The sequence below is a fragment of the Euleptes europaea genome, chromosome 11 (genome assembly GCF_029931775.1).
Source record: "Euleptes europaea isolate rEulEur1 chromosome 11, rEulEur1.hap1, whole genome shotgun sequence".
Taxonomy (NCBI): Eukaryota; Metazoa; Chordata; class Lepidosauria; order Squamata; family Sphaerodactylidae; genus Euleptes; species Euleptes europaea.
The window spans coordinates 73,573,374-73,587,715 of NC_079322.1; the positions used below are offsets into that span (position 1 = coordinate 73,573,374).

The following is a 14,342-nucleotide window of genomic DNA, read 5'->3' on the forward strand; positions in this document are numbered from 1 at the left end:
AAGGCAGGGAGGAATCTGCAAAGGCAGCTGGGAGGGAGTTAATCCTTTTTCCCACCTACCATTTTCCCCCCTCACACCTTATCCCCCCCCCCCAATAATCAGACATTCTTTGAGCTCTGGAACCCATCTCCTGGAAAAAATGGTTGAGGAGAGGGAGGAAGAATTGTAGGTCCTGCTTGAACCTCTCCCATGGGAAGGGGAAACACCTCGTTAGTATTACCAGGCAAAGTTAGGGTTTGACATTGTTGGGCCTGCTCTTATGTAGCTCTTGTCTTAATTTAATTTTGTGTTTTAAATATAAACACTGACAGCTTGGAGTGGAAGGAGGAGAAGAGGAGGAGGAGGAGGAGTTGGTTTTTATATGCCTATTTTCTCTACCTTCTAAGGATAATCAAACCAGCTTACAAGCTCCTTCCCTTCCTCTCCCCTCCCTTGTGAGGTAGGTGGGGCTGAGAGAGTTCTGAGAGAACTGTGGATAGCCCAAGGTCACCCAACTGGCTTCATGTGTAGGAGTGGGGAATCCAACCTGGTTCTCCAGATTGGAGTCCACCGCTCCTAACTACTACACCATGCTGGCTCTCCTGCTAAACTGTATTAATTTTTTTTAACTACAATTACTTTTTCAAGAAAGGGGCAGAAGGTTGGTCCCTAAAATCCAGCAGAGGGGGCACAGAAAAGCCCATGACTTCTTGGGCCGGGGGGGGGGGGGCAGAGGGGGCACAGAAAAGCCCATGATTTCTTGGGCCGGGGGGGGGGGCTTGCCTAGGCCCTTTCATGACATATGATCAAGCATCAGCGAATAACATAAAAATCAGTGACTACACACAAGTTCATCTTTCAGCCAGGTACATTTCCCCAAAAAGCTTTATATTTCTCTATAAACTGCCTTTAAACTTCCCGGGCCAGATGTCCGAACAGATTAATTATAAACCGGAGGGCATGAAAAGAGCCTACACTGGCTATTTGTTTTTAAATAATTAATACCTTTTGTTGGCACATTTGAGATGCAACAGCAAGTTTTCCCGAGTAAGCAAAATCTTGGCTGCGTCTACAAATATTAAATGGCAACTTAGCTCTCTTCAGGAGAGGATTCCAGATTGTGCTCTGATTGATTCAGACATTTCCTCCAAGTACATCATCCTGAAACCCTTTCAGCACAGAAGCTGACAGAGGAAGAAGCTGAAGCTATTTTGCAATGCAAGAACATAAGAGGGGCTACAACTGGATCACAGCAAAGATGATCTGCACTGCAGGATGGGGGATGCTGGTTACCTGGGTCTCCCAATGGCATTATGGTTATGACTGCATGTGATGGTTAAAACCTGGGCCATTCCAAAGGGGGGGTCCCATTCGCTGGACCCCTGATTCCCAAAGGATTCAGTTTACAGACAGATCCCAAGGCAGGTTGTCTGAACATGCTCCGCAAATCTCTAGACAATTAAATGAGGATTTCCTCCCAGTATTGCTGAAGAAATTGCAAATCACACTTGAGGTCTCATCTGCGCAACAGCAGATCCTTTAAAGAGGTTTCCGAACGGCGCCATCCTCCCCGGGACGGGCTCATTTCAAACTGGGAGGCAGCCGGCGAGTCTTACCCTGAGCTGTGAGATCGCCGCTTTGCCCTCTTCGCTTTCTTCGTCGAGTTCATCGTCACTCCACTCCCAGCCGCCGTCCTCCGTCTTGTGTAGACGCCCGCTGGAACCCGGGACTCTCCGGACCTGGACAGTAAAGCCAAAAGTGAGTCAAAACGGGAAGCCTTGGGAAACTGGCTCACTGTCTTGGAAGCCGGAGGTGACTAGTCACATAGAAGAAATTCAGCACAAACACACATGAAGCTGGATTACACCACTGGCCTACTGAAGTCAGTATTGTCTACTCTGACCAGCAGCAGCTCTCCAGGGTCTCAGGCAGAGGTCTTTCAACATGCCTCCTACCTGATCTTTTTCATGGGAGATGACAGGGTTTGAACCTGGGACCTTTCGCAAAGCAGGTGCTCTACCAATGTGCCGTGGCCCCACCTCAAAATAATCTCATGCCTGCACATGCAATGCTAACCTTATACCGAGTCAGAACATTTGTCTATTAAAGTCAACAGCTCTCCAGACTTTCACCTACTTCCTGATCCTTTTAACTGCAATGCGACAAAATGTATATGAAAACGCAAAGAGATTCATCGCTACGGGCATTACAAATGGAACTACAAGTGAATTTGTTTTACACAGCTAGGTGAAATCTGGGCCAAGTAAATTTGCTTGGGCAGCCAGAGGAGGGGAGGGAGAGGAGACAGATTTGCTCTGCGGGCCCCCAGTAGATTGTTTCCTGTTTTGGACAACTAAAGGTAAAAGCACCCGGTCATTACTGACCCATGGGGTGACGTCACATCCTGATGTTTCCTAGGCAAACTGTGTTTACGGGGTTGTTCGCCATTGCCTTCCCCAGTCGTCTACCCTTAACCCCTAGCAAACTGAGTACTCATTTGACCGACCATGGAAGGATGGAAGGCTGAGTCACCCTTGAGCCGGCTACCTGAAACCGACTTCCGTCGGGATCGAACTCAGGTCGTTAAGCGGAGCTTAGACTGCAGTACTGCAGCTTACCACTCTGCGCCACGGGGCTCCTACTACAGGAACAAAAAAAATCCTACCATTTGATAAATCAGTCCCAGGCTTGCAGGACAGTGTGCTGTAACAGCCAAGAAAAGAAAGTGGTGGGGGAGGGCAGACAAGAGAAGAGGCCAACTCAATTTTTATGAAGAGGGTTTCAGCAGCACAGCACCCCAACGCCGGTCCTTTCTGGGCTCCTTTCACGATGCTGGATACGAACTAGCAAGCACCCGACCAGTCTGGGTGCAACATAACGTTTTTTCCTCCACCTACCCTTTCCTCCACCTACCCGTTCCAGGATGACCTTGAAGATCCTCCAAGGATGTCACTCTTAAGCTTAACCCTCCGCGCGCCACACAGGAGCCCCCTCAAAAGCTGCCCCTCAACTCTGCAGACCCATTCCTGTGATGAGTTCCACCCAAAGGCCAAACCTGGGTGCCCCCCCCCCTCTCCGTAATCATCGCCCCTTGTACCTTTTTGGCTCTTTCGGTGATTGTCGGGGCTCTCTGCAACATTTTTTCTTGTAAAAATTCTTTGTTCTGTAAAAGGAAAGAACTGCTTAAACAGGAAGGTGAGGACTGCTACAACCACCTAGCCCAATTCAAGACAGAGAGCGTGTTAAACCTGGCAGGGGCCCCTCTCCCCCGCTCGGCAGCCTCTGAATCAAGGGCTTCTGGCTGCTGCACCAGATAAGGTCCAATGGGTTATTTCCTGATTGCTACTCCAGACTTTATGAATACTTATTGACTATGAGATATTGTCCTTATGGCTGCGATATTACATCCCCTCGTTTAAGAGGGATAAATACACAAGGATCAGTTTTCCTTGCGGATGGAAGTCTAAGAGGAAGTGTTGCAGTTTTATATTTTAAATGTTATTTTGCAGTAACAACGCACACATAGTCATAAAGATCTTTTATATATTTATTTATACCTTTAAGTCTGAAATGTCGACGGCTTGGACCACTGAAGAAGGCTGTATGGCCGAAACGCGTATGTTCAGAGTATAACTGTGTCATTTTATGTCTTACTGTGTTATAGGAGTACATCAATTTGGTAGGCTATTGTAATGCCCCGGTACGTGTTATATGTGGTATTAGATTTTATCCTGTAATAAATGTACACATATTTTGTACTTACATAATTTCTAGAGTGTATAACCTTGGGCTTTGGATTTTTACTTGTATTTATATTTTCTTGACCTTTTGTGTACTTAATTCTAATGGGTATCAAGACAGATGCCATTTGGTGCATCAGATTTGGGAGGCGCCAGTTTGCGATGCCAGGCATACATGTAAGACGTAGGTAAGCGTACCTTGGCTTTCTGGAAAAATTTGTGTCTTAGGAGTTCAGCTGCTGTGGGCCTAAGAGGGAAAAGAAAGAGAGGGAAGACATTAAGAGAACCATTTTTTAGAATTCTTTCTGCTTTCCCTAATATACCAAAACAAACTATGTTCTAGTAATCTTTAAATAGCTTGGCCCATCTCTGGTGGAAGAGTCATAAGATAAGAATTTGGCTCAGCAGAGAGACCGCCCGTTTCCTGCAGATGTGTACATTTCAATCCACATGTCAGCTGTACAACGGATTCTTCATTGACAGCACTTTCTGTACTGAAGGAGCTCATAAAGAGAACAGCTATGCAACAGGACTGCCTGGCTTTACGCTGTCATCTTTATGGGTCTTTTATATGCTTCCACGAGATTAGAGGGTTGCTATGTGTTCTTGTGCATTTCTATTCATTTCAGGGAAGGCCACCAGAGGGGCTGTGTTAGACCAGAAAGAAGTCGTTAGCGGCCATGCAGGTCCCAAACCATAACCCCAAAATATCAGAACACAATCCCCACAATATCTTTTATTAGGACCACCTGCCCAGATGGCTGAGGGTGGTTCATAAGTTGGGGTGACGTTGGTACCCATCCCCCAATGTCAGCTCTCCAACAACTGATGAGGAGACGCTGCACCTCTGAAAGTGGAAACTGTGCCTTTGAACATCACATCTAGGATTACCTGTCCATGGCCGCTCCCCACAATTTTATACAGCTTGCAGTCCTAACACTGCCTTCCCCCCGCATATAACCAGCTGACCTACGGACAGTGGTGTCCCTGTTCCGACCCCTGACCCCCAGAATTTCGGAAAGCAACCCGGGTCCATCGCAGGACCGAGCTAGGCTATCCAACCCCTGCTGCGCTTCCGCTACCTTTTTTCGGGGTCTTTCTGCAGGCATGACGAAATCATCTTCCGGAACGACTTCCCATACTTCTTCAGCATCTCCTTATCCTGCACCCCCGTCTCGAGCGAGGGGGGGTCATTTTGTAGCGTCAACATTAAGACCTGGAAGAATTACAACAGTCAAGAACAAGATGATTGTTTCTGGCTTTTTTTGAAGTAAATAAAGTATCAAGGGTCATCATTTTGAATGAGCCTAGAGCATTAGGAGAGACTGTCAACGGGGACTCTAACTTTTGATTTCTCACTTAAATCAACTCACGCTGGTTTGAAAGCTACCTGCCTTTTCCTCAATTAGCTGCCCTTCCAGCCAAACATCTCTACCTAATATATATACACAAGTTAAAAGTGGTGAGAATTTAATAGAAAGTTAATGAGAAAGCAAGAGAGTAAGCAAACTTGTTCCTCAAAGCAGAATGAGAGGGAGTAAAGGAGAGGCAGGAGTGCCATGCAAGAGAGAGAGAGATGAGGCAACCTAGCATTTGTTCTTAAAACTTGGAGGTGCTGCTTTGAACTTGAGCCGACAGCATAACCAAGTAATTAACAATTCAGGATCAGAGGAGTATGCCTTTTATATTAGGTGCTTTGGAACACAGGCAGGGTAATGCTGCTGCAGTCGTCTTGTTTGTGGGCTTCCTGGAGGCACCTGGTTGGCCACTGTGTGAACAGACTGCTGGACTTGATGGACCTCGGTCTGATCCAGCAGGGCTTTTCTTATGTTCTCTACGCTTGACAATGTAAATCACAGCAGGTCATTTTACAAACTAACTGTTCGACAATCTGAACCCATCTCCCCAAATTTAAATTACCGTGAAAGGTCCAGAAGCCCTCGCCTTTGTGCTTCCTGATCTACTGGGGATGGGGTGATGTACACATGACCCTCCCCACAGAGCCTAGAAGGCTTTCACTGGAGAGGCGAGACAAGGCTAGGTGAAAGGGCTGGAGACTGAGGGAAGGAACCCACACACAGCCCTGCTGGATCCGACCAAAGGTCTATCTAGCTCGGCATCCTGTTTCCTATAGGAGGCGGCCAGATTCCTCCGGGAAGGACACAAGTAGGGCACAAAGGCAAGGGACCACCCCTCCATTGTTCAGGCCAAGCATCTGGTATTCACTGAGATAATAATAAGCACTAGAGCGGTTTGTTCATTTGCAGTTTTGCATTAAGACCTAAACAAGTCCGGACCCAAAGTAGGTTACAATATAAACAGAAATGAGGTTCTGCACTCATCAAGTGGGTTTTAAAAGCATTGCATGTTTTAAACTGAGCTTTTAAATACGAGGTATGTACAAACAAAATTAAGAAAATGCAAGGAAAAACATATATTTAGAAAGCTCTTGAAGGAGGAGAATGGTGACTAGGTAGCATTTTCAGATGTAGAAAGAAAAGATGGAGAAAGCGAGTTACAGTTCCCCAGATCCAATCCACTAACGGCACTTTCCTCGATTGGAAGGAATCTTCCCCGATGCAAGATGTTTGCATCAGAGAATGATATCTTCTGCCAGAGAAAAGCGTCTCCTCTAATGGAATGGGTCTGTGGGATCCAATCCAGATGTTTTTATGAACCTAGAGGTGTGAGGCTAGAGGACAGAAAGAAAGCTGAATGAGAAAATAGCATAAAATTGACCCTAATGCAGGCAAAAAGCTATGGGAAAAGCCAAACATACAAGATTTTGCCTTGAAGACAAACATCTATAAGTGAAGATGAGAAGAGGTCAAGCCGTTCAGAGATTCATACTTGGAAGAGACCACCAGGGAAATCTAGTCCACCCCCCTGCACAATGCAGGAAATTCACAACTTCCTCCCCCACCACACACACACACCCAGTGACCCCTACGCCATGCCCAGAAGATGGCCAAGATGCCCTCCCTCTCATGAACTGCCTAAGGTCATAGAATCAGCATTGCTGACAGATGGCCATCTAGCCTCTGCTTAAAAACCTCAAAGGAAGGAGAGCTTACCACCTCCCAAGGAAGCCTGTTCCACTGAGGAACTGCTCAAACTGTTAGAAATTCTTCCTAATGTCTAGATGGAAACTCCTTTGATTTAATTTCAACCTGTTGGTTCTGGTCCAACCTTCTTGGGCAACAGAAAATAACTCGGCACCATCCTGTATATGACAGCCCCTCAAGTACTTGAAGATGGTTATCATATCCCCTCTCAGTCTTCTCCTCTTCAGGCTAAACATACCCAGCTCCTTCAATCTTTCCTCATAGGATTTGGTCTTCAGACCCCTCACCATCTTTGTTGCCCTCCTCTGGACACATTCCAGCTTGTCTACATCCTTCTTAAATTGCGGTGCCCAAAACTGGACAGAGTCCTCTAGGTGAGGTCTAACCAGAGCAGAGTAAAGCAATACCATCACTTCGCGTGATCTGGACACTATACTTCTATTGTAGTAGAAGCTGGTCTACTATCTCTGCTCATCGAGGAACACCTCCCCCACAACTTCCCTTAAATGGAGCCTGAAAACCACTGCTTTAATGTATGCAGAGTGCTGGCTTCGAATTCTGGCAAGAGAGTTTTGTCTTTCAAATGCAGAGCTCCAGTGTATGGCCTACGCTTGTGTAGAAAGAGGGGACCCCCCCCCAAACACATACACTGCAACTTCTCTTGCTTCAGAGGCAGCCTAGTTGAAGACTAGCTGACTCTCAGGCCCTGCATATTCTATGGAGTTTTTCATGCTGAACCATCATTCAGGAAGTGACTGTGAAGCCGGCGCATACCTGCTTCGCATATCTTAAGAGCCCCTTTAACGCGACCTTTTGTGTTTGCTCCGCCCCCACAGTGAAGAATCCCCTAAAGGAAGCATGCAAAATGACAGCCGCATGTTAGTGATGCAAACAGCGGTTGGCTAATGGAAGGAACAAAGGAACAGGCGCGTGTGGGGGTGGTGGAATTTTTCCTTTTGAGTCAGGACCGTGAGTAGGCATTTTTAAGGTCGCATGTAAAAAAAAGAGCTTTGAGCGAGCATCAAAACTGACCCTGCATAAATGGCCTCAGAGAAGCTTTCCAGCCAGCAGCTTACCTGTTTGGACTAGCCCGCCAGAAACTCACCTTCATGGGGGGGTATTTGTGGTAAGGCGCCGCCCCCGTAGCAAGCTCAATCGCCGTGATGCCAAAACTCCAGATGTCCGCCTTGAAATCATAGCCTCTCACCTGGAAAGACACACACCGTCAGGTTCCTCTCGGCTCCTCTATATTGTTGTCGGCCCCCTCGGACTTTGAACACACCCAGCTGCCAACATTGTTAATAGGAGCAAACCTTCCTTCGGCTCTGCTGTATACAGAAGCACTTCTTCTTCCAAGAAAGCCATTTTCCTTTATGGCTTTGGGTAACCACCTGGTATTTTAAACAGAACATTTCTCTCCCGGCTGCAAAGAAACAACACTAAATGTTCCCTTCGATAAGAGCTTAAGACGACTAAAGAGTCTTGGCCGAAGGAGAGACAAGAAAATATGCTGCAAAAATTAAGATCCATGGAAATAGGACAGAAGTAGGAGCTGCTTTGCTAAATCAACAGCTGTTTAGAGAAGATGAGGAAAAAAATATTTCCCTGAAGCCCAAGATTTTTGGTGTCACAAGGGGCTGGGCAACTGGACCTGGTGGGAAGCTGACTGAAATGTAGAGAAATTGTGCCAGATTTTGCTAAAGAAATGTCAATGTAACACTTGCGACATGCTGTGCAATTTTTTTCTTGCTTTCCAACCACCATATAGTAGTAGGTCAGAATTATTCCTGCTTTACCCATGGGGGGCCCTGACCTGGATGGCACAGGCTAGCCTGATCTCGTCAGATCTCAGAAGCTAAGCAGGGTCAGCCCTGGTTAGTATTTGGATAGGAGACCACCACGGAATACCAGGGTTGCTGTGCAGAGGAAGGCATTGGCAAACCACCTCTGTTAGTCTCTTGCCATGAAAACCCCAAAAAGGGGTCGCCATAAGTCGGCTGCGACTTGACGGCACTTCACACACACACACACACACACACACACACACACACACACACACACCCATGGGGGAACAAAGTGCGGAGATATGGGTCACATGAATACATGAAGCTGTCTTATGCTTGGTCCATCAAGGTCAGTATTGTCTACTCAGACCGGCAGCGGCTCTCCAGGGTCTCAGGCAGAGGTCTTTCACATCACCTGCTTGCCTAGTTCCTTTAACTGGAGATGCCGGGGATTGAACCTGGGACCTTCTGCATGCCAAGCAGATGCTCTACCACTGAGCCACTCCCCCTCCCTGTCCTATCAAAGGTCACTAAGCAATGGCTACTCTACAACATGTACAACCAGATCTAGTGGCTGATTCACACTTTATCTTTTTTAGGTGTCCACGAAAAAACCCCAGAATTTGTGAAGGAAACATACAGATCCTTGTTCAGAGCACATCCTGGAGGTATGTATCACTGACAGTCTTCCCCAGGGGTCCCCAATGTGGGGCCCATGAGCACCACGGCACCCGCTGACTCCTTTTTCTAGTGTTTGCCAAGTGTTTTTAGGAAGTGTACTCTCACAGGTGGCTTGCTCTCAGGCAGAAAAGGGGTCTTCTCTCAGCACCTGCACAGGTGAACTTTTAACTGGAGATTCTGGGGTCATGTCTGAGACCTTCTGCTTGCAAAGCAGGTGCCAAATCCCTGAACTATAGTTTGGGCCCTTTTAAAAGTCTTAAAAACAGCAACTGGGAAAGGATCAGATCTTCCCCCTCTGAATCTTTTAAACGGCCAAATTTTTGTCCATCAGATTTGACAGAGACATGCACCTTGTTAGCCTCCTTTAAATGACTGGGAGCTGCACAACACAGAATAGCCAAGGTGGTGTAGTGGTCAGAGTCTGAAAGACCCAGGTTCAAATCCCTTCTCAGGTATAAAGCTTACTGGGTGATCCTTGGGGGCATACCGTACAGGGTGGTTGTGAAAATCAAATGGCGATGAAAGTTATCCGACCCTGAGTTCTCTGAAGGAAGAACGGAATATTTACAAAAATCTATCAAGGAGGCAGAACTGGCTTAGTTCCTGATGCAGCCACACACCCAACCTTACTGCCAAACCACATGGGGGAAAGGTCCCGATCCTTCAGTTCTTCTAAACTACACTTACTCCTTAACATTTTGTTAACACAAAAGAAGCGGCTTCATGTAAAACTTCTTTGAGAGTCGCTGTTCTCAAAATTCAAGGGAGCAACAGTTTTTCATAAATCTGTCCAGCAATATATGAAGAAGAAGAGTTGGTTTTTATATGCCGACTTTCTCTATTACTTAAGGGAGACTCAAACCGGCTTACGATCACATTCCCTTCCCCTCCCCACAACAGACACCCTGTGAGGTAGGTGGGGCTAAGAGAGTGTGACTAGTCACCCAGCTGGCTTCATGAGTAGGAGTGGGGAAACCAACCCGGTTCACTAGATTAGCCTCTGCCACTCATGTGGAAGAGTGGGGAATCAAACCTGGTTCTCCAGATCAGAATTTACCGCTCCAAATCACCGCTCTTAACCACTACACCACACTGGCTCTCAATCTGGGTGTAGTTGGTGTTTATTTTAATGCCCTTGAGGTCCTATTTATTTTTTCAACTATACTCTGCATTCCCTTCCACATAACCCCCAGGAACCCCCGCCCCCAACCAACAGGAAACTCTGTTCTGATTCTTAATTAAGCCCGTCTTGCTTAGATTGCTCCTTACTCGGTTAGAGACGTTCTGCTAATTAAGACTCTAATCTTTTTTTTAAAAAAACACACACACATTCTTCATTTGACTAGCTGCATTCATGCCTGAATGCTGATCCCTCCCCACCTCCCACCCCTCCCCGCAATCCCTTCTTTTAGTCCTCTGCAGGCATCTGAAGCTCCTTAAGCTCACAGGCTTCCTTGGAGTGAAAGGGGGTGTCAGCAAGAGGGAAGGATCTCCTCCCCCCCGCCACCACAACACTCTGCCTTTATGGAGTCTTGAGAAATTGGCTCTCCCAGAATATGAGATAGCCGGTCTGCTTTCTTCTGATGAAGGCAGTTTCCTGCGCTAGTGACAACCACGACAGGAACCAAGAACCGTTTCTGAGAATTAAGCCATTTTTGAAAGGCTTTTCTTGCAGCAGGAATTGGCGCCTTTCCTCGTACCAGTACCCTGTCAACGTCAAACAGAAAGCCGAAAGGGAGGCTGCATGTTGCCCTCGAGGCTAAGACCTTCCCCTGATCACTTCATGCAGCACCCCGAAGTGTCCCTCTTTCCAGAGGCGTCAAAATAGTTGGACAATTCTACCAACTATTTTGTCAGATTGCACAGAGAAGCCATTGAAATTCATAAACATCAGCACAACTTTAACAGAAAAGAGGAGAGTTTAAGAATGAATAAGGCTTGGCTTCCTGCCCTGAAAAACCTCCAGACAAAGACAGCATTCAACAATAGCCATACAGATTAGCTTTGGATTACACACATTAACAGATCACTTCAGGATACAATGGTTCCATATTAACATACCATACCCTCATTAGCACATTATCTTGATACTTACAGGACAATACTTTTGCAGGACAATACTCAGCTCAAACCCAACCCCTTTCTGACTATATATTACTCTTCCTACACCCTTGACACTGAGAGACACTGTCCTTCAGTGTTACTACTCTGAAGATGCCTGCCACAGTTGCTGGCGAAACGTCAGGAAAGAAAATTCCAAGACCACGGTTACACAGCCCGGATAACCTACAAGAACCAATGAACTCTGACCGTGAAAGCCTTCGACAATATTTAGAAGGGATTCTCTTTCACCAAAGTTTTTAAAGGAACAAGGAATTCAAATGCTCAGGTCAGCTGGCTCACGACAAGTCAGGCAAATTTCTTTATGGTGGACGAGCAGATGATGTAATAAACAACCACACCAACTCTATGTACAGTGTACTGCAATCACAAATGTAATTCACATCGATGAGCCAACCTCAAGAAATATCATTTACAAAATCATGATGTATGTATGCAAAAATATAATATAACCAATACATACAACAATCACACAATAAACACATACACTAATATCAACTGTGATCCTAAATATCAACTGTGATCCTAAATAACTATCTGCTATACAATGAAAATCCTAAAGTTACAGAACAATTCCACATAGTCAGCTCAGTGCAACTGTAGTGACTTGAATTCACTAGAACTCACTCAGAATTCACTGAGTTCTGGTGAATTTGGAACCGTTCTGTAACTTTAGGATTTTAATTGTATAGCAGATAGTTATTTAGGATCACAGTTGATATCAGTGTATGTGTTTATTGTAGGATGAGCAGATGAGCCAGGGAGGCCGTGGGAAGTCTGGGACCAAACGCACCAGCCAATCAGACCAGCTGCTGGGAAAGAGGCGGAGGAAGACTTCCCATACTTAAGATACATCGTGTTTGACAGGCATTTAGCGGGAGCCGAACACATCACCCTGGCAAATATACAAACACCTTAGTGGGAGCAACAAAGGCTCTCCTTGAAAACAAAGCTTACCTGCTCCATAACTTCAGGTGCCATCCAGCAAGGCGTGCCCACAAATGTTTTTCTCACTTTATTTCGGGTAATATCACCGCCGGTGGCTAAAAAAGCACTAACACCAAAATCTGAAACATCAAAAAAGAAAGGCTGTTTAAGAAAACCAGATTGCCCCCGCCTCCAAGAAAGAAAGAAAAAAGAATCATTCCACTTTTGTATTTGGACGACACGCTCCCTGGATGACATTTGATCTGCAAATTAATTGGGTGGAAGAAATCTCATTTGCTGACACTTGACAAAATCATTACATCGTTCAAGTAAATCCTAGTAGACAGAACTGGACCCTGGACCGAAGTCAATGCCGGATACATAAAACGCCTACAAGAGATGTGGCTCGTTCTCATAGATACGAGGAATCAGAAAGACAGAACATGGCCAAATGAGAGGTCTCTCTCTTTTAATGCGTGGACTGGCCAGTAAAGGAGAAAGCATTCACATGCTGAGCAAACCACCCCTAGATCTAAGAAACCCAGCCGCAACGCCCTTGCGCACTGAACGGTGGACCAAGGGTTAGAAGTACAAATATTCTTGTTTATTGGACAGTCCTGCAAACTGCGACAAACCCTATCTCGAACAGCTACAGGAGGAAGTGACAGCCAAAAAGAACCACTTACCTGTAACTGTTGTTCGAGTGTCTTCGTGCAGGACACATTGGCCTGCACCTAAGCAGTCCCAAGTGGGACTGCACAGAAGACATGACAATGAACCGCTCTTCTGAGTGATAGGTATATCCTGTGAGAGCGCAGAAGACTCACAGAATGACCGATCTGATACACAATCCAGTTGCCACCAGTTAAACAACAACCAAGTCTCTGGCCCTCATGGGTGCACAGGTGAGGTTGGAAGGGTACAGGTAAAGATAGTGGCTGTATTAAGTTTTCAGAGGACGGGGGGGGGGGGTTATTAAGTTGCACAATATACTTTTTTGCCTTTCTTCAACCCTCACCAGAATACAAATATTTTAATGTATTTATTCAAATACTTTTATCCCAGTTTTCTCCCAACAGCCAGATTTGAGTTCAGTAACATTTTCGGGGTATAAGCTTTCGTAAGCCAAAGCCCCCTTCGTCAGATAAAGCTCAGTGTGTTGGAGAGCCAGCGTGGTGTAGGGGTTAAGATCGGTGGTTTGGAGCAGTTGACCCTGATCTGGAGTATCGGGTTTGATTCCCCACTCCTCCACAGGAGCAGAGGAGGCTAATCTGGTGAACCGGGTTGGTTTCCCCACTCTTACACATGAAGCCTGCTGGGTAACCTTGGGCTAGGCACAGGTTTCTTAGAGCTCTCTCAACCTCACCTACCCCACAGGGTGTCTGTTGTGGGGGAGGGAAGGTGATTGTAAGCCGGCTTGATTCTTCCTTAAGTGGGAGAAAAAGTTGGCATAAAAAACAACATCTCTTCCTCTTCTTCTTTTCTTGGCATATAAATTTATTTTTTTTAAATCATGAAAATAATCCCAGGACCCTAGAAACCACCCCCTCATCCTAAATTGAACAGAAATCATTTTAAAAACCCCACATCTTCCAGTCACAAGATTCGGGTATTGTTGTTTCTCCTCTTATTATGCACCGACTTATGAAGCCTTTATTGTTTCTAAGAACAACAGAAAAAAGTCAGCAAATCTCGTTCTAGACAAGTCGGCCTTGTGAGAGCGCATGCCTTCTGAGCGGCGCCGCATGTCACGAAACAAGAGCATACCAATTATCCTTTCATCTTTATCTACAGTCATGTTTAAAGGATAAAGGAAATGCCACTCATCTTCTTTTCAAAGTATTTCCAGCAAAAAGGGAGGGGGAATTACTCGAAGGGTCAAGAATCCCATCTGATCTCACCTCGGCCACGAACGCCCCCTGAAGGCTTTAGTCCCTGGCTCCCATAACCATAGCGCTGGTTTTGGCCATTAAAGAATGAAAATGGGCTGAGGACAGAAGTATCCTAAGTTGTGCTTTATTGTTTGTAGATCTAAGGCCATCTTC

The 14,342-nt window shown here is 46.0% G+C and overlaps 1 protein-coding gene across 1 annotated transcript in view; it reads right to left on the reverse strand.

Annotated features, from left to right (window-relative positions):
- Positions 1-14,342, reverse strand: part of OXSR1 (oxidative stress responsive kinase 1) — an 89,756-nt gene that overhangs the window by 12,718 nt on the left and 62,696 nt on the right. Inside the window, exons 6-11 of the mRNA XM_056857376.1 lie at positions 12,328-12,437; positions 7,890-7,991; positions 4,802-4,935; positions 3,918-3,966; positions 3,077-3,142; positions 1,596-1,718 (exon numbers count right to left, since the gene is read on the reverse strand). Of these exons, the coding sequence (XP_056713354.1) occupies positions 1,596-1,718; positions 3,077-3,142; positions 3,918-3,966; positions 4,802-4,935; positions 7,890-7,991; positions 12,328-12,437 (584 nt within the window). The remainder of the gene's footprint in view (positions 1-1,595; positions 1,719-3,076; positions 3,143-3,917; positions 3,967-4,801; positions 4,936-7,889; positions 7,992-12,327; positions 12,438-14,342) is intronic.